The 20,852-nt window shown below is 32.9% G+C and overlaps 1 protein-coding gene across 2 annotated transcripts; it reads left to right on the top strand.

Moving 5' to 3' along the window:
* Nucleotides 1-2,941: 2,941 nt before the first annotated feature.
* Nucleotides 2,942-12,079, top strand: LOC11426205 (ubiquitin carboxyl-terminal hydrolase 14). Of its 2 annotated transcripts, XM_003596451.4 has the most exons (20): nucleotides 2,942-3,168; nucleotides 3,262-3,433; nucleotides 4,269-4,381; nucleotides 4,505-4,841; nucleotides 6,400-6,494; nucleotides 7,267-7,400; nucleotides 7,490-7,546; nucleotides 7,629-7,706; nucleotides 7,958-8,012; nucleotides 8,093-8,134; nucleotides 8,630-8,710; nucleotides 9,080-9,278; nucleotides 9,367-9,424; nucleotides 9,510-9,632; nucleotides 10,076-10,164; nucleotides 10,247-10,336; nucleotides 10,828-10,995; nucleotides 11,087-11,205; nucleotides 11,320-11,449; nucleotides 11,674-12,079. In XM_003596451.4, the coding sequence occupies exons 1-20, from the start codon at nucleotides 3,073-3,075 to the stop codon at nucleotides 11,844-11,846; spliced, it is 2,409 nt and encodes an 802-aa protein (XP_003596499.2). In that variant the 5' UTR covers nucleotides 2,942-3,072; the 3' UTR covers nucleotides 11,847-12,079. The 2 variants fall into 2 exon arrangements, with proteins under 2 accessions (XP_003596499.2, XP_013464787.1); XM_013609333.3 differs by lacking the exon at nucleotides 8,093-8,134.
* The last annotated feature ends 8,773 nt before the right edge of the window (nucleotides 12,080-20,852 follow it).

Genomic DNA, 20,852 nt, shown 5'->3' with positions numbered 1-20,852 from the left:
GTGCCATGTTTCCCTTCCTCTCTTTCGTTGTTGATTACCACATTCTTCCTTCGCCCCCGGTGAAAATAAAACGACACCCTCCTCATCTGCAATGGCAGGATACGTTAGAACAGAATTGGCAGTGGCGCCGCGTTTTCTTCTTTTTGGTAGTTTGAAATCATTGTCATCGTCCACGACGGCTTTAAAACAATTAAATAATGACTTTTTATTATATTTTCCATTGTTCATTTGCACCGACGCCATTATAACATGAATATGGATACCATTATTATGATTTTTATACTTAATTCGAATAATGATAATCAAAACCAATATACAATAAGGTTTTGGGATATTAATTTCATATAATGAAGCAAAATCTCTGACGATGGGAACATGCAGCAATTAAAGTTTTTGGTTTAAGTGTTTTATGTTGATGTGAGGGAATGGTGGTTCTTTAGATTTTGTGGTCCATTTATGTCGTTGTTGGGGTACTTTTTGTTAAAATAATGTTTTTTTTAGAGGAGATTGATAGAAGAGTGTTGATGGAAGACAGACCATATGATGATGAATCCCTTGAAACTTGGATTTGAGAAGTTTTTCTAAACCATTGAATTCAATATTTTGTATCTCTAATCCTTTTTTAGATAAAATCTTTAGCTGCTTAGGTGTAATAGTTTGAATTTTTTATGATTGAATTGAATTTCTACCATCTTTATGTAATTACTCTATTTTTACGAAGTTCCACGTATTTTGTCAACAATATATAAGTTTCATGCTCCACACCTTTACAAGGTTTTTGTTACAAGTAATATTCCACGATATGCCAATATTGCTAGGACGTAGCATCTTTTATAACAATATTGACATATCGTGGAATATTACTTGTAAGAAAAACCTTGTTTGAGGTGATCATGTTAGAATAAAACTAGGCTAGTTCTATTCTATCATGATCACCTCAAACATGAACCAATTGAAATTCCACGAATTTAGAACTTGAACCATTCCATTCTTTATCTCAATGCAATCTTTGAGTGATCTTCAAAAAGATCTCTTCATTCATAAGAGCTCCATGAAGTTTTTTTGGTGTTGAATTGCAAGAAAATCCCATGAGATGTTATAGGCAAAAAATAACTCTTCTTCTATACTTTAGAATCTTGAGCCACCTCAATTTTCTTGAGATAATCAAATCATTACCCAACCTAAGAGTACTCCCTAATCCTATGGAACAATCTCTCAAAGTTTCTTGATGAAAGTATTTTCACAAGTGTTTCTTGGAGATAGATAGGAGAGAGAAAAGTAAAGAATGATTTCAATAATGAGGAAAAATTATATTTATAGGTGGAGGGTTTTAGAACACTTTGAGGTTGAGTTTTTGTAAATAAATACAATGTGGATCACTTCGTAAAAATTGTGAATCGAATCAGATGCTCAAGGACACATTCTTGAGCTTGTTTGAAGAATGATCTGACTTAGATGAATAATGAATCGATTCATCAAACATTCATTTAAGAAACGAATCGATACAAAGTAGAACCAGATATTCATGTTACCTTCGAATTGATTCAAAATGTTACACATGACTCCTGAATAGATTCGAGCGTTCAAAATCATTAAAAATTAGTTGAAAATTTCACTTTGGCCTAAAACTTTGAAGAAAAAATAAATCCACCTCAAAGTAGGTTAAAAACATGGATTTAACAAAGGTTTGATAAGACATAAATCAAAACCTATGCTAAGATAGAGGCAAAAGAACTACAATCATTACTCAAACTCAAATTATGGAGTGAAACTATTCATTTCTTTTTTGATAGAAAACTATTATTTTTCTTAATAAATGTGAATATCTTTATCGTAAAAACTAATTATGGAGACACAAAGACTAGAGAGTATATTAGCTTCATTTATATTGCAAAAAGATACCAAACAATAATCAATATAAGTTAGGGCAATCAATGACTCTCTCTCTCTCTTCCCCCTAAAACACTTGTTCCAAAATCTTCTCTCCCAAACCCTAAGCTTCAACACTGCAATGGATTTGCTCCAATCAAATCTCTCTCGTGTTCGAATTCTTAAACTTGCCAATTATGTCTACACCAAAATAATTTTATGGTCATTTTTAGCCGTCTTGACATACAATTTTATCGTTAACATTATTAGAATTGAAAGGATATGCATGATATGTGTAAACTTATTTTATACTAACATCCAATAAAAGTTCAATATTTTATTACATCATTTTATTTTTGTAAGTGTATTTTTGTCAGTGAAATGATTCTTGGACACCATCCATTGTTGTCGGCTTCCTCGCTCTCTACAACCTTGATTTCTCACTCAACTTGAGTTCTATTCCACTATGATCTCTCACTATTCAAGAAATCGGGGAAAATTCTTCAAGAATTAAGCAATATAAGAAAATATATGACAAAATTGAGTAGAACACACATAGACATGGACGTAATAGTCGCAAATATTCTTACTATTTTTACATACTTGTTTAGACTATTTTTACTATAGAAAGATTTTATAAGGATCAAAACATATCACTTTTTTTTTAATGATGATTAAATTTTTTTAACTATATTCATATGGATCAAAAACTTATTTAACCCTTTTATATAACATAAACTATACTCTCTCAAAAAAAAAAAAAAACATAAACTATATATTTCATTTAGGGTGCAATATGCTAAAGTGACACCCTAACAATCCGCTACAAAAAAAGAAGAGGGTGAGAGCCATCACTTGTTTATCAATCTGCCCAAACTCTTTTAACGGGTTAATAACACGGCCGATGAAAATATATATATATATATTTTTTTAAATAACACGGCGGATGAAAGTATTTAATCATTTTAGTAATAAATAAATGTGATATTTTTTTTTGTTGTACTCAAAATATGAATATAAAAATTATCTTAAACTTGCTAGTTAATTAATTAAGATAGGACAAAAGAGAGTATATTAGCTTGATTTCTTTCTTCTCCAAAGGATACGATACACTAATTGATCGGTTAGGGCAAACACTGATTCTCTCTCTAAAACCCTTCCTTTCAAAATCTCGAAGCTTTCTGCAACTGCTTCAACACCACCATGGATTTGCTCCGATCAAATCTCTCTCGTGTTCGAATCCCAGAACCCACCAATCGCGTCTACAAGCAAGAATGCTGCTTATCCTTCGACACTCCTGTAAAAATCATTCCTTTTTTCATATTCTAATTTGAAATCGATTTTACATTGTTTAATTTTTCATTTTTTTAATGTATTTTTGTGATTTTTCAGATGTCAGAAGGTGGGTTGTTCATTGACATGTTTAATTTTCTTGCATTTGGGAAGGATTATGTGGGTTGGAACTTTGAAAAGACTGGAAATCCGGTTTATTTGCATGTGAAGAAGACGAAGAAGCCGGTTCCGGAAGATAGGCCTTTGAAGAAACCTACCCTGTTGGCTATAGGTTTGTGTTATGACATATTGTATATGTTATATGATTATTGAAGCTATATATGTTTATGTTATGTCTTGTTTCAGTTGTTTTTTTATTACCAGGTCTTGTTTTGATTAACAACTTAATTAAGCGTTTGTAGTATAAAGGGCTTGTAGCATAAACACTTATCAGAAGTGCTTTTGGTTAAGCTTTGACCCTGTTTGTAAAAACAACTTAATTAAGTGCTTATAGCGTATATGTTTATCATTTAAGTGCTCATGCATAAGCTATGACCCTGTTAAACAACCAAGTTAAGCGCTTATATCGTAAACTTTTATCATAAGTGCTTATGTATAAGCCATGACCTTGCTTGGATTAAACAACTTAATTAAGTGCTTATAGTGTAAAAGCTTATTATAAGTGCTTATGCATAAGCTATGAACCTGTTTGGATAAATGAATTATTTAAGTGCTTATAGCATAAACGGTTATCATAATTCATAAGTGCTTATGTATAGGCTATTTCTATAACAAAAGATAAAATAAAGGCAAACTGTTTACATATATGATATAAGGTGTTTTCATAAGCTATCCTATAGAGCTTAGTGAAATAAGTCAGAAATAGCTTATACACATGTTGTAAGTTGATTACATAAGCTCAAACATACTCACAAGTGCTTATGTTGGTAGATAAGCTCATATAAGCCAACCAAAACTATGTGTTTGTGTTTGTGTTTGTTATTGTTGCATGTAATTGGTTTTGGTCAATTGGGTTGTTGAGTTGTTGGCTTGGTTGTTTTATGACTTTTTTAACAACTGACGATTTTTTTATGGTTAATGTGATTATCCATTGTATGCATTTGTAGGTATTGATGGGGGATTTGATAACAATGAGGCTGACTATGAAGAAACTCATAATATTGTTATATTACCTGACTATGTTTCACTTTCATATCCTTCCGTGGAATTACCGGAGAAGGTATTTGTTGCCTACTGTTTTTGGTTCTTCCTTTGTTCATTCACGGAAAAATTTGATTCATAGAGAAGTCTTATGCCGGGGAGATTTTAATTTATTTCAGTTATTTGTTGGAAAAAAATTCAGGTAAGATTGGCGGCTGATGCTATATTACTAGATGCGGGTGCTGAACGGAAGGAGCAAGTTGCAGCATGGACAGCTGATAAGAAACTCGTCAGTGTCTATGCAACGAATTTACAGCAAATTGACAATGGTGTTGTTATTCCCCCAACTGGGTGGAAATGCTCCCAATGTGACAAGACAGACAATCTTTGGTTAAATTTGACTGATGGAGTGATCCTTTGTGGGAGGAAAAACTGGGATGGAAGTGGCGGAAACAACCATGCAGTTGAACATTACAAAAAGACAGGCTACCCACTCGCCGTAAAGCTCGGGACTATTACTGCTGATCTGGAAGCAGCAGGTGATGCACTTCTAGCTTATTTTATTTTGACAAACTTATGTTTCTAATATTTTGATTTAATGTACCATCATGAAAGGTTACTTACTATTATGCTATATTATTATTTCTTATGATTGAATTTGTATGTTTGTTTTCAAGCTTTATTTTATGATGGTCTAGCACTCTAGACAATTGATTATGCATGCATGATTCTTAGTGGTCAAACACATTCTTACTGATGAATTTGTATGTTTTAAAGCTTTATTTTATGATGGTTTAGCACTCTAGCCAATTGATTATGCATGCATGATTCTTAGTGGTCGAACACAAACATGGAACTTAAGGTTAAGTTTAAAAGTTGTGTTATAAACCAAGGTTCTTGTGTAAACATGCTGAAAAAGTGGAATAAAAATAATGTAGCCAAGAGTATTCCGAGCGAGTGGAGAAGTATGTGACCTTGACCCTATCTATAACAACATGGGTGACATACAAAATTGCACAAAATCATAGGGGGATTAAGCTCATGATCCATATTGTGAAGCTATTGGAGAGGCTAATTAAATAAATATTAAGACAAGAGACCCGAGTTTCAAAAAATTAATTTGATTTTATGCAGGAGAGGCTGACATGAATATAATAGAGGAATCTAACAGGCTTACATGTTTTTCATTGATTTAAAAATGACATATGGTAGGGTTCCCCCGAGTTATTTTGGATAGCTTTGGAGAGGAAATGATTTTTATTGCCTATTTTTGAGCAATCAAAGATGGGACCACAAAAGATGCTTCAAGGGTCAGCTTGAAGTGTGTTCCTTTGTCCTTTATCATTGTTATGTCTATCTTGATTTTCTGATAATCCTACTATCATAATATATTATTTACATAGATAAATATCAATCAGCAAATGAAAGCATTAGTGAGAAAGTTGGGTAGCACTTATTACGGAATAGATTGTCGAGCCCCACCTTATGTGGTTTAGCACCGGTAAAAAGAGTAAATCAGAAGAAGTATATTTTAATAAGTGATGTGTGATTAGACATGATGTATGATAGGAATTGTGATATGTTTGATCCATAAAGTCAATAGTACCTAGTGAGAAAACACTTTTGTTATCATTGTTGTTTGTCTCAAGCATAGGACACGATTTTGATGTAGTTCAATTTTCTGACATAGAAGTGTTTAGTTTCAAAATCAGCAGGGCTACAAATCGTCATGTCAATCAAGCTTTAGACAATTGTATAGTGTTAAGGAAAAAATCATTTGAATTTCTACTGAATGGAAGAGCTTGTACTGTTATGTTCTTTTTGGTTATGTCATTTTTAGTGGAGCGTACTGCTATTTTACCTCCCATTATGTTCCACTTCTAATATGTATGTACTAACATGGAATGAAACCCATGTTCTATTCTAGTCTATTTGAATCTATCTATCAAATGCTACCTCAGAGTTGCTTATTTTTGACGCTGATAACCTTTACCCTTAATAAATCATTTGAACTTTATACTGTGAATTTAGTGCAAATTTATTTATTTATTTTGCATTGTGTGTGCTAATTATGGACAATATATTGTGGCAGCTCAGATGTTTTCTCATATCCGGAGGATGATAATGTGTTGGACCCACTTTTAGCACAACATCTGGCATTTTTTGGCATTGATTTCTCATCACTACAAAAGGTTAATTCTTTATCTTAAATTAATATTTTCTAGATGGCAATTGATTAGTTGATTACACTTTCTGTCTTTGCTTTCATGCAATATGCTAATATTTCTTGATAGTTTCTTCAGAGCAGAGATATTGCATCTAAAAGATATATTACACCTTTTTCCTTCTAATCTGATGAATGCTTTGTGTGGTAGCTAAAATGGTTTGTAAAAGGCATGTTGTGTTGTGAAGTTCTGCATTGGACTCTTTGTAATTGTGCATGATTATATGCTTGGCCTTTTGCGAATCACTTCATTTAATAATCTGAGTGAAACAGTTGCAAATCTCACAGATCTAGAGCTTGTTGCTCTTTGAAATCAGGAATGCAATTGTTTGGTCAAATATATCTATTAATCTTTGGGGTGGTTCTGGGATACGTTGTTTACAATTTCCGTTATTGTGCTCTATTATCTATCACGTTGAAACAACGAAATCCAAATAGTAAGTAGTATCATCTCTACTTCTGAGCTCGAGACCTCATATTTTTAATGTTACCGCTGTAATATACTCCAATTACTTGGCCAGTTTCTTCCCCTTCTAAGCAAATGTTTGCATAGACTTTTGGTGTATTACTCTACAATATGCTTTTTATTTTTTTATTTTTTATTAAGGAAGTTATAAATGAATGTTTAAGCAATAAACTTTTGGTGTATTACTATGTAACGAACTTGTTGAAGAGCATACATATCATCGATATTGTATTATGTGTATAATTATAATAAATGCACGCATTCTGATAATCAGACTGAAATGACTACGGCTGAAAAAGAACTCGACCAAAATACCAATTTTGAGTGGAATAGAATCCAAGAAAGTGGGCAGGAAGTGGAACCAATTTTTGGACCTGGATACACAGGATTGGTCAATCTTGGAAACAGGTAGAGTTGGTTCTTGTTGATCTCAGTTTGCTACAATCTACTTGTTTTTGACATTTTATTAGTTCCTCATTTTTCTTTCTTTCTTTCAGTTGTTATTTGGCAGCAACTATGCAAGCTGTATTTTCAGCACGATCTTTCTCTTCAAGGTTTGTCCATGCCTCTAATTTTTATCTGAACTGTTTCAGACCCTGTTTGCAGTTACTTATTATTGCTATGATTGCTTCTTAGGTACTACATAAACCAAAGTCTAAAGAAGGCATTTGAGGAGGCTCCTGCTGATCCAACTGTGGACCTCAACATGCAGTTGTAAGAAACTATAATTCTTTAATATACTTAAATACTACTTTTACCCTTTTTCTGTTGGTCATGTTCTGTTGTTATAAATATGTATTTAGTTATCAACATAAATAATCCATATCTATAAAGTAGTTATATATCATAGTAGAACATTCTGTTTCATCCATAAAAGAAATGTTTAATACTTCAAAACTGGATTTTGTTTTTCTAGATAAAAACTTGAAAAGGGGAATATATTAATTTTTCCTATTTTATTCTAGGACGAAACTTGCACACGGTTTACTGTCTGGCAAATATTCTGTTCCACAAGTTGAGGTATGTACCAGTATCCTCACTTATCTCTTGAAAGTTTGTTTTGAGTCTTCAGTATTTTTATATTACATTATTTTTTCTAGAATGACGACAACAAAAATGTTGCAACCACCCCTACATCTGCGGTGAGCTTTCTAGAACTTTGCTGAATCTCCTTGCTGACTTGTTTGATCATGAATATTTAAGTTCTATGTATTGAATTGTTATGAATTATGATATGTATAGATTTAAGTTGCATTCTTTTGAGAAAACTTCTCTTAGATTAGGTATAACTAAGTGAGTACATTCAAATCCCTTGATCATAGGGATAAAGAAACGAATTTCTCAGTTAGCAACGTTGTTATACTTGTTTTTTTTTTTTTTTTTTTTTTGGGGGGGGGGGGGGGGGGGGGATTACCAGTTTAGGAAATGAAATAGTTTTTTAGGCTGAGATTTGATCACAATTGTTTGAATATGTTGCAATTGTTTTGCTTGAAGACAAATGCCACTTGATAAAATAACAGATTTCTGCCATTGACTATTCTCACCTTCTCATATATCTATGTTTCACCTTACCATTTCTTTTGTTTTTTTTTCCTTTTCCCGTGACCATATTTTTGTCTCCCATCTTCAAATACTAGGAGCAAGAAGGGATACCACCACGTATGTTCAAAACTTTAGTCGCTGCCAGCCATCCAGAATTTTCTACTATGCGACAACAGGTATCTTCACCAACTTTTTATTTCGTCAATATGAGTTAAAGGTGAAAGTAGAGTATGATTTTATATTTCATTCGATAAATCGATGTCCATAGTTTTTGTGAATTCAATTTGGAAATGTAGCCTTAGTACATAGCCACTTGACCCCATAGACCGGTGGAAGATCATAGAAAATATCAATTGAAGTTGGAAGCATCTTAGTCATTGATTTATTTGGTTTAATTACAATTATTATCATAAATTTTTTGGTCTTCTAATATTTGCTTTTGGTTTCTAGTGAGCGTGCAGTAGAATGTAGATAATTATAAATGTTATATTTAGAGACATCATTTCTTTTGTATCTTCTAACCGTTTGATTGCAACTTATGTTAGGATGCTTTAGAATTTTTCCTTCATTTTCTTGACCAAGTGGAACGTTCTAATGCTGGGAAAACTGAACTGGATCCCGCAAGGAGTTTCAAGTTTGGTGTTGAAGATCGTATCTTGTGTTCATCGGGAAAAGTTGCATACAATAGAAGGAACGACTATATTCTTTCTCTGAATATTCCATTGCATGAAGCAACTAACAAAGGTCAGATTTTTGGTCATAAATTGACAATCTGAGAAATCTTATGGTCTTGTATTTAATTCTTACATATATGTTTCTTGAGAAATTTCAGAAGAATTGGAATTGTTTCACAAGCTGAAAGCAGAGAAACTTTCTGAGGGAAAAGAAGTGTAAGTTCAAATATCTAGGAATCTTAACATTTCTTTCATTTGCACCCATCCAAGCTTTGCTTATTGTATTTATTTGTTGTGATAGGTCTGGTGATGAGGTTGTACGTCCAAGGGTGCCTTTAGAAGCTTGCCTTGCAAGCTTCTCAGCTCCCGAGGAGGTACATGATTTTTACAGCACTGCTTTGCAAATGAAGACAACAGCAGTGAAGTAAGCAATCTCCTGAATTTCTAAGTTGTGTTAAATTATAAATTATAATGTCGTGCATGGTGGTTCATATTGGAAATAGGTTAATTTTTGGTTTCATGAGATATGTATCGTTTGTTTAGTTTAGTGTGTGTAAATGTTTTCGGTTTTTATTTTTTGTTTTCACTTTCAATAAAATTGTCAGCTTGGCTTATATGGTTTAAGCAAATGTTCTGCTTTCACTTTTGATTACAAAATTGCTACATTAATTTTATTCTATTTTTGTTTTCAATGTTTTGTATCGGAAAAATGAAAATATAAACAGTTTTCTCAAACCAAAGAGGTTCTGTCTTTCAAAGCCATTGTCTTGGGCGAGTAGATGATATCCAAGTGTAGCATTTCTTTACTGAAAACCTTCTATTAAATTAAATTACCATTTTGATGCTAAAACACAATATAACCTGTAGGTCGGCTGGTCTGACATCATTTCCGGATTATCTGGTCTTGCACATGCGCAAATTTGTTATGGAGGAGGGATGGGTACCCAAAAAACTCGGTACTTGTTATAGTCACTAAATCTATTCTTTCAGATTATTCTTATTCTATATCTTCATTATTAAAAACTTTTGTTCTTTCAGATGTATATGTTGACGTTCCTGATATCATAGATATCAGTCACATGCGTAGCAAAGGTCATCAACCTGGGGAAGAGCTTCTACCAGATGGGGGTACGTAGGTTTTTTGTTAGTTCTGAAGATAATAAAGATTCAATTTGGGTCGCTTAGTTCTTAACAGACATATGTATGTAATAACATTTTTCATATGTCGGTTCTATACCGTCTCGCAAATGCAGTTTGCTCAATTGAGACAAAGAGACCAAGTTTTAAATGGTTGCTTTGGTTGATAATACACTTATGTTTTCCACATATGTTTCAAATCCAGCAAAATGATTTTTGATATCCTCCCTTTTAATCTGTTTGCAACTGAGCTGTGTTCACTTCGTATATTAAGGAATACATAGTATAAAACTAAGAGCACTGTTGACCTTTTGATGTAAAGGGTATTTTGATAACTGCAAATTCTGATTTTCATCAGTTTTTGCGAGTCTTATTATCCTATGTTATGTGGGCTAATGCCTTTTCAGCTTAACGATTGAATATTTTTAGCTGGATTGAAGTTGAAATTTTTTAAGTTAGAATCTGTTTTCTGTGTTGCACAGTACCGATCGAGGATGATTCAGAAATACCTTTAGCCAATGAAGACATTGTTGCACAGCTGGTGTCTATGGGCTTTAACCAGATTCATTGTCAAAAAGCTGCTATTAATACATCAAATGCTGGAGTAGAAGAGGCAATGACTTGGTTACTAGCTCACATGGAGGATCCAGGTTTCTCGTTGTTTTCTTTATCAAGCAAAATAGTTCTGTATATCTAGGTACCTGTATATGCCGGAAATAATGATGTTTATTTGTCTATTAGATATTGACGCTCCCATTTTGAGAGGGCGTGGGTCTGAAAGTGTTGACCAGTCAAAAGTTGATATGCTACTTTCATTTGGATTTCAAGATGACGTTGCTCGAAAGGCCCTGATAGCATCGGTAATTTTGTTTTTTAACACTTTCACATTTCTCTCAAGTATGTCCGGTTTGGCCGGATACATTGTCCATAAATGTCTTTAAGTTGACTATGTTAATGGTTAATTTGCTCTGCAGGGTGGTGACATTGAGAAAGCAACAGACTGGATCTTCAGCAATCCCGATGCATCCGTTTCCAACATGGATGCTACTGCATCAAACACTACATCTGGTCCAAATGATGCTGACTTACCCGATGGAGGAGGAAGTGAGTTGCTTTCACATCTTAGATTTCTAATTACTTCTGTTATTGATGATTATCTATATTAATAATTCAAAAATATGATGATACCTGTCTTCGTTAATGTTATGATATTTTATTTGAACTTATAGGGTTGTTAATGGTTATTCCCGAAGAATGGACAAGTTTTCATTTCAACTTTATAACTTCGACAAATGGTTGTACTGAATTTCTCTCTTGGTTTCCCACAGGATATCGACTTATGGGAATTGTTAGCCACATTGGAACCTCAACACACTGCGGTCACTATGTTGCACACATCTTGAAAGATGGTAGATGGGTTATTTTTAACGACAACAAGGTAGGGGCTTCCATTAATCCTCCCAAGGACATGGGCTATCTTTACTTTTTCGAGAGGCTTTGACTCTTGAATTAGAGTGGGTGTCAAGAATTGAACTCTGAACATTTCAACTTTGTAAAGAGGCACACTGTGTTCTAAAACAGGCCCTCATTGGCTGTCTCAACATTTTTTTGGGTTCGCCAGTAATACACCATTTTAGGAATTGAGAATGTGATCTTTATACAAACAATATGAAATTGCAATTCCGGTATTAATAGGTCTTTTTTATGATAGAACATTGTGACTTGGTTTGGTTTGGTTTATATGGCGCGACCTCATCTATAAAACGATGTCACCAATTGGTTGGGAGAAGGCACTAAAGATAGCAATTCACTTAAAGAGAGAAAAGTGAGTAATATCATTGTTGATAAATAAATCAATGATCAATATTACATGCACATACATAAGTTGGTTAAAATATCAACTCTTGATACTCCACTTTACTAACTATTTACTAGTTAAAAAAAACTATTTACTAGTTAAAGATTCAATTTGTTTTTTTTTTTTTTTAGAATAAATTAAATTTAACTATTCGAAGTATTCAATGTTGTCTTTTTTTATTCTACCTCACTTTAAATGGATTGCGACTTTATAAATTCATCAAACTTGTGTATTTATAACAATGGCTAATACTCGATGTTTAGTGCACAATTTAGTAAATTACTTTACTCGTTAAGTTGACACAAATTTGAAATGGAGAATGAGATAACAATTCTAATTCTTTCATTTTTTTTTCGAAGGAAATTCTAATTCTTTCATTGTCACGCCTCTGTCATGTTTAATTATTTATTAATTTTTTAGAAGTAAAAACTGATCTATGCTTGTTTAGATTTGATTACGTAGTAGTGTTTATTTCTAACAATAAAATTATCATTTTGTTATACAACTATAACGAAAAATACACACATTCACATATATAATCATCTGGCTACAGTATTTGGCGTGGGGTATAACATTTAAATTCAAACCAACGAAAACAAAAGACGGATATGATTGCTTGTAGAAAGCAGAGGCAAACTGAAATTGTAGTTAAGATAATAGAGGTCTAATTTTATGGATTTAACTACTTCCCAAAGGTTATCGTAAAAAAGAGAATACTTCCCACAGGTCCTGTCAAAAAAAAAAAACCCTACTTCCCACAGGCAATATGAATTAAAATTTATGTACATATCTGATTGTATTCATCATATAGATATAGATATTTGAACAAATATCATAAAAAAATTAATTTTTTTGAAGGGATAAAAAATAACTTAATAACACAACATATCAGTGAGATATAATTAACTGTATATCTATTACACTATTAGTACTTTTTTTTTTACTGTAATAAACTATTAGTACATGATTAGTCTAATTTTGTACCGAATTACATTTCTTGGAAAGTAATTTGTTTTCCCTTAAATTAATTTGTTAACATATAGACTATTAAACCATGTTTAGGAGTTCAGTTTTAGAGAGGGGGAAGACTTATTTTTTATTTCTAAATTAACAAAAATTATATAATGTTTCTAAAATAAATTAAAATAGTGATTGAAATATCATATAATTATCATGTCATCCCTTCAAATTTTCAAAATCTTATATATGTCTAGCCAAAAACTAACTCCCAATCGTACCCTTAAGTTTATAATATATGATGTTTCTTGTGCTCATACAAGACAATGAGTCAATTGATGAAATGGCTGGTACCCTTGTGAAATTTATGGATAACTAACTAGTAACTAGTACACAATGAGATAACTAGCTAAAAAGAGCTTTAGAACGTTTGAAAGATTTGTGAGAATTCAATTAGAAAAGTATAAAAAGTCAATTTTCAATGGTAATAATAGCGATAGTTTGAACTGCTAAAGAAACTACCAGAGCATTTTATACCGGGCACGATCCAAAGCCAAAGCCAAACCCAAATGAAAAGTACTTGAGCCAGAAAAAGTCGTATCTGTAAAATTTGCTGAAGCAGAACTAACTGATTATGCAGCCAAATGACTGTCGTGGCCGAGCGTATTGTATTTCGTCTCCTTCAAGCGATGGAACATCAGTGGGCCATTTCAGCTCAAAGTTCATCAGCTTCTTTGGTACTACAACCTCTGCAATCTCTGAAATTGATCTCTCCATCCGTGGCTCCTTTACCAATGCTCTTTGGATTATATCCTCAACCCTGGCTTTATCATCATCAACATCCACTGCCTTGCCCTTGCCCTTGGGCAGACTTGTTTCTTCTACATCTTTTTTATCAGATGTATCGGCTACCATTACCTCGTTGCCACTTGCAACCGTTACTTCATCATCAGGCAACTCCTCCGCCTGCACCAACACCTGCACCCGCGCCTTCCCCTTTCTCATGTCCTGTACTTGCTTGATCAACCCAGTCCACTCTTCGTCTTCATTTTCTTTGGATGTTCCAGCTTCTTTAATTTCCTCTTGGGGTACTGCCGCAACTTTACTTGTAGTGGAGCGAGTTCCTGGTTCAGTGCTCTCAATCTGGATGTTCAATCTATTGCAAAGATCAACCATTTTCTTCACACATTCTTTCACCTGCCCCTGGAAGAACATTTTAAAAAACTTTAGCGTAATTCGTACGTGTCATTACTATAATTTTTATGGTATAATGGCCTAATTATGTCACTGATTCTGGAAATATCTGTTTCATACACCTAAACTCAAAACAGTTTTGCTCTTAATGTCTTTTGAGAAATATAGAGATACTATTAGACATAACATGCCATGCACTTAAGTTTTCAATCAACATACTTGAAGTCCAATTTTGCTCTTAATGTCTTCTGCAATTTCGCTATACTTTGAGGGATATTTGGTTTGGGCAGCAGCCAGAAAAGCGGAGATTGCAATATGAGAAGGCATGTAGTGAGCAAAGGTGTGCTCTGCAGAATAAGAAGAGAAAAATTCCAATGAATATTAGTATATATTCTCCAAGCAAGACTGTTGGACAAAACATAGAAATAGCAAATTATAATGAGCTTGAAGTATGAAATCATTAATGCATAGAAAATTCTGTTTACCTCCTTGAGCTTGAACTATGATCTCATTAATGCTACGGCGTTTAAAACCACAGAATTTTTTGAAATAAGGGTAATAGTGGTTCAGAAAGCAGAAGGCAGTCACCGATCTCATTGCCCATTGAAGTTCTTGGAGAATGAGAAGCTCCATTCTCATTACCATCGGAGGAGTTATCCTCACATTCATGTCCCTCTGTGCAACCAGTGAGTTCATTTAGTGAATTTAAAAACAATGCTCTATAACATAGTCATTGGAAACAAATTTATTTAGTTTTAGGAACCCAAATGTTTCTTTTCCATCGTCTCTTAGGGAAAAACCAACCACAGCTTCAATAATTAGTATAACTATAGTCACATATATGCATAGACAGCAAGGATTGATCCTATAACTAACATTAACTCAGTAATATTACTACTTTACTATGTAAATTTAACAATTCAATAAAAAAAAATTGTACCTAATAGGCTAATACTTCAATGCAGTAGTATGTGGAATGAAAGCATTTCCACATTCTAAAGAAAAAGAGCTTAACAGTGCAGCCATTACTTCAGAATTTAACAATTCAAGCAAAATTTTATATCAGACCTAACAAAACCGAATCTCCTAATTTCGAAAACAACTAAAGATTTAACAATTGGCTCAGTCTGTAAAAACTAAGTATTGTACGAGTACCAATTCACCGTTCTTTCATAAATTGCTATACAACCATAAATTAGAGTTTAGAAAATTGGTGTTATTGTTGAGTAGTTATATACAATTTTATCGATTTTTAGTCTTCCATGAGAGTCTAAAAACAAATAAATGTTTGAGATCAATAAATTTGAAAATTCTGCAACGATTTAATAGCGATAACAAACATATTTAACCATAACTTAAAATTCGGAGTAAATTGACACCTACATATAGGTTTTCCAAAAACCGATCAACTGAGAAGGAATTTGTCCTCATCTTGGAAGATATGGTGAGACAAGAGACAGCGATCAAACGAACTCTTTCAGTCTCAGTACGACCTTCCACGTCCTTATGAAAACGAAAGAGAGTTTTCAGTTTCAACAGAGAAATAATTCAAAGAAAGAGATACATATACGAACAATATTACCTCCAGATTCAATTTGTGCTGCGATAAGAAGCGATCGAAATAGTTCATCGCAAGGTACGGAATAAAAGAATCAGGATCATCACTCCTCGAGAGCTGAATGTAACAAAAAATCAGCACAACAACGATATGATTCGGAAATGAAATCAACAACAAATTAATAACAGAATAAAAGAAATTTCTCATGAAACACAAAGCGGGAGAAGAATCTAACACAACGGAACAGATTCAACTCAGCAAAATCAACGAAAACAAAGCTTCAAATCATGAATCGAGCATGCAAATGGCATGAATTTTCTCAATGAATCGATGATGAAATTCAAGAAAACGAAGCTCGAAATGATGACTGACCTTGGCGATTATAGAAACAGCAAGATTGCGAAAAAGAATGTCATGAGGGGTTGTGAAGGTGTCTGTTGCGGCGATGAATTCGGATTCGACATTGAAGTAGTTCTTTATGATTTCAAGTTCTTTCCTAGTAGGAATTGGAAATTCAGGTTCGGAATCATCCATTGTTGAAAGAGAAAATTAGAATAGAAAGAGAGGGAAAATCTGCACAGTGTTTTTGGGTTTCTCTTTCTCTCTCTCTAGTTAGTTACCGAGTTTCTCTCTCTAGTCTGTTATTTCCTGTTAACGGAATTGGAGGGAAAGCTTTTGAACTTTGTGAATTGCGAACTAAATTGTTTTTATATTGTAATGATGTGATATAATTGAAAGGAGAATAATTGCAAATTACATATTAGTTTTTCACATGTTTTAAGACCTAAGACAATGTGTTTACATACATAATAATGTGGCACAATTGGCATATACTCCCTCCAGCCCTATATCTAAGCCCCTTTGCAATTTTCACATTTTTTTAAAAAAATTGTTAGTTCAATTAATGTGTCTATTTTGTATGTTAATATTACCAAAAATAAAGTCAAATGGGTGCTTAGATATAGGGACGGAGGGAGTATATAATTCTAAATAAATGCAAATTTTAAGGGATCAATTTGACAATAAAAATGGGGTTAACTTGCAAATTTTGAAAAAAAATAATTAAGGGTTGGTCAGGTTCAAGAGGTTTGGAGGAGAGGGGAGAGAATATTTTAAATTTGATGTGTTTGGTTCAATTTTTAGAAGGGGAGGGGAGGGGAGAGGAGGGGAGCAAAATCCCTTCAAGATCGACTTTTTGCTTCCCCCAAAATCGGAGTTTTTTAGAGGGGAGGTGAGGGGATCTCTTTAAAATTTTATTGCATTGTCAAAATTATCCTTAAATTATTTTTAAATCTCAATATTAACCTTGTAACAACTGTTACTATTATTATGATATATTATCCTTGTAACAACTTTTATTATTATTAAACCCACTTGGGTTGGCCTAGTGGTATTGACTTAGGATCTGAGAGTGTGCTCCTCCTCAAGGTCTCAGGTTTGATTCCCTCTGGTGCCAATTTGAGGGGGTTAGTTTAGCTTCTTCAAATTTTTTTATTTTATTTTATTATTATTAGGTTATATTATCCTTGTAGCAACTTTTTATTATTATGTTATCTATCACTCTTATTTGTTATATGTAAAACCCACTCTTCCAACCCTACTACTACTTTGGTGTCGCCAACCACTACTTCAGATCTCCTCCAACGTGAACTGTGAGTAATCCATTATCTGATCGTCTACACCGTGTTGTTATTGATTACATCGTTATTGTTTCATCGGTATGTGAAATTGTAAAAACATGCATTTTTGTATATTTAATTAAGTTTAAGGGTAAACCGTAAATTAATTTTAGAATCCCTCCACTCCCCTTTTGAACCAAACACATTTTTAATTAAAATTCGTCCCCTCCCCTCTTTTGAACCAGACATATATTCTCCAAGCATCACTGTTGGAGAAAACGTTGAACTAATAAATTATATCGTTATATGTTAAGTGAGTTTCTTCTTCTGTTTACCTCCTTGAGCTTGACTTAAGATCTCATATATGCTACGACGATAAAAACGACCAAATTGTTTGAAGTAAGAGTAATAGTAATTCATAAAGGTGAAGGCAGTCAAAGGTTGGAGTTCCCATTAAGTTCACGGAGAATGAGAAGCTCAACTTCCATAAGAGCAAATTAGTGAATTTAAAAACAAAGATGCTAGAAAATTGAAAGTAAACTTGGAAAGTTTTGAGATAATTTTATAGTAACTACAACTTATTTAACTCATGTATCTTTTAATGATGAGTAAATTGACACAGAAAAGAAGTTTACCCAAAATGGATCATCTGAGAAGTGTTTATTCATCAACTTGGTAGATAAAGTGAAACAAGTGATAACAATCAAACGAAGTCTTTAAGTACGAACTTCCACATCCTTGTAGAAACCAAAGAATTTTCAGTTATAATACATAATAGTTCAAAGAAAAAGAAACTTGAAAAATCTATGGAAGTGAAAAGAAACATACGTTGCCTCCAAGAAATTTTTGTGCTTGGATATGTATCGATCAAAAAAGTTCATAGCAAGATACATAATAAATGCATCAGGTTGAGCAGTCTTCTAGAGCAGTTTGTATCACTATAGCAACAAGATTCAAAAAACAAAAGCAACACATTTACTAATTTTCAATTGCAAAAAGTTTTCATTCAAAGTGACATAAATCCAAAATGGAAAGTTTGGAAAGTTAACAACAAAACATTAAACTTGAAATTGAACACATCAAACTGATATAGAGCAAGAAAGAAAGTAACTAATAACAAAACAAACGAATTTCTCAAAAAACGATCAAACTCAAAAAACGTCGGAAACTATTGCGACCCCGCCGGCAACCTCCGCTTAATTTCTGCAAAAATTTATGAACCATGGAAAAACAACACAGTGCTGCAACCGCGCCGGAAATCATCTACGCAACACAACACAGTGCTGTAGAAATTGTTAGGGGATGTTCAATGAGACAATCACTTAAATTGTTAGGGGAGTAGTTTTCATTTTGCCATTCTCATTTATTTTGTGAGAACCTGTGCATCTGATAGCAGGAAGCCACTTCTTTGTAATTATTTTTATGATTTGGATCTTGAACATTGCTTTATTCATTCACACTGCTAAAGCTACTTGATTTAATGAGTAGTAATTGTGTGATATTTTTTTGCAGTTTGCGTAAGTTGTTTGTATTACTAATTGGTTTCAGTATTGCGTTGGAAGAACAAGAAAGGGAATTATTAAACCATAGAAGAACAAGAATGAGAAGAAAATATATGAGAAGAAGATGAAGATGGAGTTTTGTATTTTTTTTATTTCTGGGTTTTTATTTCTAGTTTTTCATGATTATTATTGCTGTTTGTAAAATTTATTGTTGTTGAAATTGGGATTGGAATATTTGTGGTTGTTGAAAAGGTTGTTGTTGTTGTTGATGGTAATGAAGAAATTGTTGTTGATGGTGATGAATAAATTGTTGATGGGGATGAAGAAATTGTTGTTGTTCTGTTTATGGAACTAGATTCATAAAGAAAGACGTTGTTGAACTATTGTTTTTTGTTTTGGGTATGAAGTTGGAAGAAGATGACAATAAAAATTATCGTATGTTGTGAGTCTACGGTATGTCATGTGTGTTTTTTAAATCCAACCGTTGATCAAGAACACGTGGAAAGGAGTTAATAGATTTTGCAAAATACTAATGGAGAAGACCAAAATAGCAAGCGACCGAAGAATTATGAGACCAAATTAAGATACTTTATAGTTAGAGAAGCAAAATGGAAATAAAAAATAAGTTAAGAAACTAAATGATATATTAAGCCATTTTTTTAATATATTGTATAGATATTGATTATAAATAATGTACCCAAAATATTTTATATATGATCGAATTATATTTCGTAGCATATGGTAGCATTTTTCATATGTCGGTTCTCTAGCATTTCACAAGTGGAGTTTGCTCAGTTGACATGCTTCTAATCCAGCAACGATATATCCTCTTTTTTATCTTCTTATATTATGACATGATTTGATTTATACAGCATGATCTCATCTAATAGGATAAAGTTCGGTCATTGATAAGTTTTTTAAAAAAAAGGAAGTCATCAATTGGTTGGGACAAAACTCCTCTAAAGTTAGCAACCACCACTTCTTCTTGATACTCCAATTCAACTGAATTATAGTTTTTCTTCATTCATGTAAAGTACTAACTTTTTTACCTTTTAAAATAAATAAAATCATATTTTGTTTTAAAAAAACTTCATTCTTTTTGCTCAAATTGCATTAAAAAACTTGAAAGTCCCAAATCTTCTTCAAGGCGTTGATTTTTTTTCATCAAATTTAATACATTTGTCTGTTAACTTACACTTTGTACTGTTGAGCGAAAGTATTGCTACCTTATTTATGTAAGCTATTTCTATAATCAAAAAAGGAATATGCTATTTTCATAATCAATAATGAAGAGCTTATTGTTATTGAAATAAGTTAAACATAGCTAATGCACATCAATTCATAAGCAATTTTATTAGGTTCTCCCAATCACTTATAGTTAATGCCAAATAAGTTGTAAAGAAGCTCTTTAATATATACTCATAGTTTATATGTTTTAAATATGGATTGTTTTTGCTCATTGTTGGGAAATAGTAACTAAAGTATTTTATTTATTTCTTCTATTTTAGTGAATCTCCAAATGGTGCAACTGATGCATCTAGGTTCCAAAGAAAAGTATGTTTATTTTTGGGTTAAATACGTATTTGGTCCCTACGTTTTGCACGATTTTGAGAATAGTTTTTACATTTCAATAAATATTTTTAAAATTCCTACATTTTTCCTCAGTTAGTGTAAATAGTCCCTGTTGTCAAATTTCTAACGTGATGCCAATGTTGGCGGTTCAATCTCGCCGGAAAACGGCGGAGAACTTCCCTATGAACTTCACCGCGATCTTTCTCCGCAGCGTCGTAGATGCGGATCACCGGTGTTCGTCGCACTT

This window comes from Medicago truncatula, chromosome 2 (genome assembly GCF_003473485.1).
Source record: "Medicago truncatula cultivar Jemalong A17 chromosome 2, MtrunA17r5.0-ANR, whole genome shotgun sequence".
Taxonomy (NCBI): Eukaryota; Viridiplantae; Streptophyta; class Magnoliopsida; order Fabales; family Fabaceae; genus Medicago; species Medicago truncatula.
Note: the sequence above shows the minus strand (reverse complement) of the source record. Positions and strands in the feature narration are given on the sequence as shown.

Bases quoted from the DNA above. Each gene is read 5' to 3' on its own strand.
- LOC11426205 (XM_003596451.4), top strand. From the start codon at position 3,073: ATGGATTTGCTCCGATCAAATCTCTCTCGTGTTCGAATCCCAGAACCC. The intron at 7,401-7,489 runs GTAGAGTTGGTT...TCTTTCTTTCAG, and splicing joins TTGGTCAATCTTGGAAACAG to TTGTTATTTGGCAGCAACTA. The intron at 8,013-8,092 runs GTATGTACCAGT...TATTTTTTCTAG, and splicing joins ATTCTGTTCCACAAGTTGAG to AATGACGACAACAAAAATGT.